General features: G+C 45.9%; 1 protein-coding gene across 1 annotated transcript; it reads right to left on the bottom strand.

Moving 5' to 3' along the window:
- Positions 1-476: 476 nt before the first annotated feature.
- Positions 477-2291, bottom strand: LOC146789244 (uncharacterized). The gene has a single exon (XM_085630027.1). The coding sequence runs from the start codon at positions 2289-2291 to the stop codon at positions 477-479; it is 1815 nt and encodes a 604-aa protein (XP_085486153.1).
- Between the last annotated feature and the right edge of the window lie 3790 nt (positions 2292-6081).

The raw sequence follows: 6081 nt of genomic DNA, 5'->3' as shown, positions 1-6081 counted from the left end.
ACCTGGTTCCCCAGTTGCAAAGTCTGCAGTTCTGGAAGTAACACCACATCCTCTCCCCTGAGTGCAACATTTAATCAAGTGGTCAACTGGATAAAAAAACATAAAGATAACAAATAATTTAAAAGTGCTTTGTCACTATTTGAAAACTCAGAAAAGATGTCCTTATTTTAGTCTTTTAGAGCACTAACCATAATTTTGATGCCAATAAGACCCTCTCATATAAGTAGGCTTTCCTGTTTTCAGTTTCTATTTTTGGTGAATTCTGGTGGTGTTTTTTCAGTGTTTTCCAATGATTTCAAAACCTCAAAAAAACAGTGCTTTTCAGTGGTTACTCATTTTCGCCCCCAAAAAAACAACTGAAACGGTGTTTTACCGGTGTTTTTGGGACGCTTTGCTTTTATTATTGTTTGCTTTCTTAATTGGTGCATGGAATATAGACAGTCTATGTACAGTGTATATGAGGTTAAAGTACATCTTTACAAGTCGAATTTATTGTAGTACACCATACAATATTTTTTCAGTGAATCTTTGGTCATTCGCGCTCTCTCTTTCCTACCCATGTACACTTTTATTTGGGAAAAGGCCCTCTCGACATTGGCACTTGAGACTGGCAACGCCAAAACAGACAGTACACAATGTGCCAACTCTGGCCACTGACGTAGCTTTCCATGCCAGTATTGGTGCACCTCAAGGTTGACATTCTCTGGGCCAGGTTCTGCGACATATGCGTTGAACTGGGTGCATATGCCCTCCGAGGTGTCAAAGCGGTCAAAAATGAAGCTGTACTTTGCAAAATCTGGAGAAAATTCCCCTTTACGGAAGGGATCTAACACTTGCGCAGAGTACCAAAGTGAGGCTTCATTGGCTTCAAACGCCATGGTTGGTGAAGGGACATTTCTATGCATCATAGCTAGCCATTTCTCATGCATTGTGAAATAAAATTTCCTGAATTGGTCCTCAACACTTCTCTGCTTACCAAGTGGCAAGCATTCTAACAGGGAACATGTTGCAGTGCCAAAGTCACTAAAAGTGTCGCCTAGCCTACTCTCGAGGAGATGTTTGACATCTACACCAATGATGCTGAACACTTGGTAGACCAGGGTGTTTTCTGACTCTAGTTTTTTGATTATGTCCACTACAGCAGTCATATTTTCTTGTAGGAATCTAAGAATGCAGTACAATGTACTTTTTTTTACATCGCTATCAATATGCACCCGAAGATCCTCACATTTCTTGCCTTTTGCATCATCACTAAGCAAAAAATCAGTAAACGGTCGCCACATAGATAAAATTGCATTCACGGCCTCTAGGACTGAGAACCACCGACTAAATGACACAGTTGGGATTACTTTTTCTTTGCTGCCACACAAAACACAAAAAGAAAAATATTTGCGTTTTAGTTCCCGCGCATACCGAAACAGTGCACCTGAATGGACTACAAAATCAATAGCATTCTTCATTAGCTCAGAAGATTGGAGAGCTGCTTTCAGCATACCATCTAGCAAATGGCATGGGTCTCTTACAGGGAAACACTTCAGCTCAGGTATTGCTTTTGAAAGGTCATCACATAACTTTTTCATATACGTAGCGGAATCGCTGCAAATACAAACAATGTCACTCCAATCTTTGTTAAACTTTGTCAGAACTCTCTGCAGCAGCATCCCAAGTGACACTGCGTTGCATGTTTCCAGTACATCTAGATCTGCCATGATGGTACGTCTGTACCATCCATTTTTTGCATCACAAAATGTGATTAGCACTGCCACTGCTGGGTCGCCACGCATCTCTGGGGTTTCATCAAGGGTAACAGAGATCTTTACATCACCCTGGAGTAACTCTGAAATATGTTCGATATCTGCAAGGAACACCTCTGGTAGGTATTTCTCATACATTTGTGTTGCTCTTGGTAATGTTTTGCATGCTGGTGCACGCTTGCGGAACAGATTCCCAATCGGTCCATCGGCTTGGTGTAAGCTGGTTCCAGATTGCACTAGGGCACGTACAAATTCATGTGCCACATCCTTTTCTTCCTCACGTTTTCTTTTGAAGCGTGTCATTGTCTCAGCAAGAGACATCTGGCATAGGCTGTCGCTATTAGGTGGCTCTTTCAATTTCAAGTGGGTCTTGGTAACAAGATGTTCAGCAATTCGGCTTGCAGTCTTCCCAGTTACTATTGGGACAGTCACTCTGCAAAACCTGCAAATTAACATCTTTTGCCCACGCACTTCTTCAACCATGAAATCTTTGTTTTCCAGCACATAATCTTCTGCCGTCTTTATTCTGCGGGGCATGTTGTTCTGCGCAAACTAGATCATAAAAGAAACACTTAGAAACCGGTTGTGTACCTTGAAGCAAAACCTTCAGCCATCAGGCCACTAACAGGAACATTCACGAAAACTGGCAATTTGCAGTTTCTGAGTACTTTTGATTGAAAACATTAAAAATCTGTATCCCTGGTACCCTAAATGCTTTTTACCCATCATGCTTTTAGAAAGAATTCGGTTCTGGATGTATGCACATTAGCTAACCTCCAGCTTGCCTAAAAGTGAATAATACTTTGTGGTCGAAAGCCCTTAGGCCAAATTCACGCGTTAAAAAAGTCCAAATAAATGCGATGTATATACAGATGCAGGTCAGGTAACCTATTGCCAGGAGAATGTTCAGCTTAATGAAAGGGGAATGTTGAATCCATGTGTACAGTATCAAACATTCATATACAGTTCAACAGTAATAAGGACCAGCGGCGTAAATATACTTACATAGCTCCCAGATGCGCAACTACAGTCAAATTTCGGGGGGGGGGAGGGGAGGGGTTCTTCCAGCAATCGGCAGAATGGAGATGCAGGGGCTCTAAGAAGGGGGGGAAAACAAAAAGATATTTTTGCAAAACCCAAAATACTTTTCCTACGGATTACATGTTCTAACCTTCACTACAGAATAGCTGCAACCACTATGTAATGAATTTACATGGAGATGTTCTTGATAAACACGCACGCACACAAAAACATACTATTTAGAGGCTTTACTGGCGCCTCTGTAGCTATGGTTAAATCTACCTTTGCATAGGAGAGGCACAACTAGAGCCAAATTTCAGGGGGGGGGGCTGAATCTTTTAAGCCATAGTTGTAAATACCAATCTGGCGGCCTGAGGAGCAGGGTGCCGCTCCACCCACCCACACACACACTTGTCAGTGCTGCTAGAAACATGGGGTCCCTTTTTGTTGCGCAAACTACTGGGGCCTTCCATGCAGGCTTCATCCAGAGCCCAGCCCTGGCAGCCTCACTTGGAGCTCTGCTGACCACACCAGAGGCCCGCACTGATGCTACGTCCTAGCATAGGTTTCCCATCTGCAGGGTACAATAACATACATGCCAGCATTTCAGAAAACCAAAGTGGGAGATTTAAAAAAAAAAAATAATAAAATAAAAAAATCGGGAGAATGGGGCCTTCAATCGGGTTTCTGTCATGTATGGACTTTGGAAGTGGGCTGCTGCAGGATCGGACATTTGAAAGCAACTTCACGTGTTTTTTTTATCGCCTTTCAGAAGCATGGAGCGCAATGGCAGGCAGAGAAAGAGAGGGATGCAAGAGCTTGCACTGGCCTGGCAGGTTGCGGTCAGTGCATACACCCCCCTCCCCCGTCGGTCCGGGCTGAATTAGCTTCAGGCACACACACAGCCGCCCCCCCCCCCCCCAGTACTTCACAGACCATGCGCTTGTTAATGAGGCTTAGTTGTTTTTGCACCTCTTCTAGACCTCCTGCATCGCCATTCTGACTATTGCTGGGCAACATTATTATAGATTTTAAAGCACGTCTGCCCTATTTATTTATTAATGGCGAGCCCCCGGCAATTACCAGACTTCACATAAATGTCAAGAAAACTCGTGTGATTAATTATCTTCCTGGAGAGAGCTCGGTGTTTTGTAAAGTTGAGGTTTTGACTTAGGTGAAGTTAGTGCAGAGGATTAATATGCCTGCTGCAAACAACGTGTACCAAGTAGATTACAGAGTGCATATGATGTAAACAGATCAGCAGATCATTGCTTTCCAAACAGACTTGCAACACATATTTTATCCACGCGTGTCAGTGTTGTATGCTGTGTATGTTGCAGGCAAGGGCTAGGGGTAGCAAGGCTAAGATGAGAGTGAGTGGACCAGAGCAGCTGAAGCGTGGCACTTCGCAAAGGTTGGCTGATCACGTCGGTGGGAGCGGCAGGGGCTCTTAAGGGGTCAAATAACAGCGAGGCCTCATTAAAACTTGCAAATGGTCTTTTAAAGACCTGTGGAGTGCCCGGTTGCGGCTGTATGTGCGACGGTTACAAGTGGGGAGATTCTCGCTAAATTGTTCTAGCTCAAACATTACTAACACATGGTACAGTGCAGTGTCAGGCACTTCGCAAAGGTTGGCTGATCACGTTTCTGTTGCTTATTGTTATATTTTGGTACACAACTAGTACTAATGTGGTGGGACCTGTGTCCAGACAGGGTTAATGAGCATAAAAAATAAATTGAAGTAATACGATCACTAAATGCGAGGCTTTACTCTCTTCCCTGCTGCTCCGGTCAGGATGCGCCTGCTCTCCACCGCCTGCCCCCGAAGTGACCCAGGAGCGCCCACCCCACGGATCTGGACTGCTGGAGCCCGGGATGCGTCGCCTGTCAATTGGAGGATGGCACAGCGCCTTCGGATGGCACAGCGCCTTCCATCTATGCGCACTGCCCGCCTCTAGGTGCCTGCCTTCCATCCATAGGCATTGCGGAGCGTGTTTGGGGGAGGCTGGTGCCCCACGCGCCCCCTCTCTCTGCCCGTGCCCCTCCTCCCACGCTCCAGGCGCTTCTGCTCCGCCGCACGGAGGGACCCCTGCCCCGGAGGCGGGCACCGTCGGTGGGAGCTGCAGGGGCTCTTAAGGGGTCAAATAACAGCGAGGCCTCATTAAAACTTGCAAATGGTCTTTTAAAGACCTGTGGAGTGCCCGGTTGCGGCTGTATGTGCGCTAAATTGAAATACAACGGCAACATTTGCTCCCTAGCTACCAAATCTAGCCACCACGATCTGCTACACCACGCTGGCTAGTCTTACAAAACAACATGCGGGCACTTTCCACTTACCTGCTGGGCCTTGGAGCACTGGCGGTCGTCGTCTTGTCGTCTCGTCGTCTCGTCGTCGTTTCGTCGCCGGGGGGTCTGAAGTGCGCTGCGGTGTGGTGTGTGGGGCCAGACAAAGTCCGGACAGCATTTTCAATCGGACCTGGCCCCACCCACCAACCTTGCCAACCAATGTGTGTCCCTGAATTGAAGGGGGGTGACACACGTTCCAAACTGCTTCTGTTCTGGGGCTTTGCAGCTAACGCTTTGGCTCCATCAAGTGGCCAAGCGGTGCAACAGCAATGAAAATCAGTGACACTCGGTTTAAACCGAGTGCGCTGATTTTCATCCGGTAGGGTAGTGTCGTTTAGATTCGGTTTAAACCGAATTCCGGACAGCCTACATATAAGTAATTTCTAAAGGAAATGCTCTAGGTATTGCAGTTTTGATTACATCAAGATGACGTCAGGCGTTCCACACTTTTGTAATAAATATAGAATGTTAGCATTATAGTTGTTCATTAGGATACTGTTGAGAGGCAGAGGCCAGGGGCACGGACTCTGAAAATTGAAGGCTGGTAGGAGGGTGCAAAGGCAACAATTTAACCACACTGAGCAGGCAGGAAGGACCGTGGCAGCACAACAGACTATGGAGGGCAGTGGAAAGGGGGTCGGGGTCAACAAACCAACAATACAGGACTTGCAAGAGAGGCTGTGGCAATGTAATAGACCATTGTGGGCAGAAGGAAGAGGCAATGGTAGTACAACCATACATGCCAACAGACCCGATTCAGCCAGGAAACGTCCAATGTTTTTAAGCTCAAATGGGCTTTATTTGATCTGTCGCCTGTCTACAATCTCCTCTTTTTCAATGTAACTCAAAGGGGAAAATCAATACCCCAGTTTTTTTTCAAAATCTCCCTCTTACCAGGTTCAAAATGTTCGCAAGTGTGGTACATTGGATCATGGAAGGAAATGGGGTAGGGAGATGGACT

This window comes from Triturus cristatus, chromosome 10 (assembly GCF_964204655.1).
Source record: "Triturus cristatus chromosome 10, aTriCri1.1, whole genome shotgun sequence".
NCBI lineage: Eukaryota > Metazoa > Chordata > Amphibia > Caudata > Salamandridae > Triturus > Triturus cristatus.
Note: the sequence above shows the minus strand (reverse complement) of the source record. Positions and strands in the feature narration are given on the sequence as shown.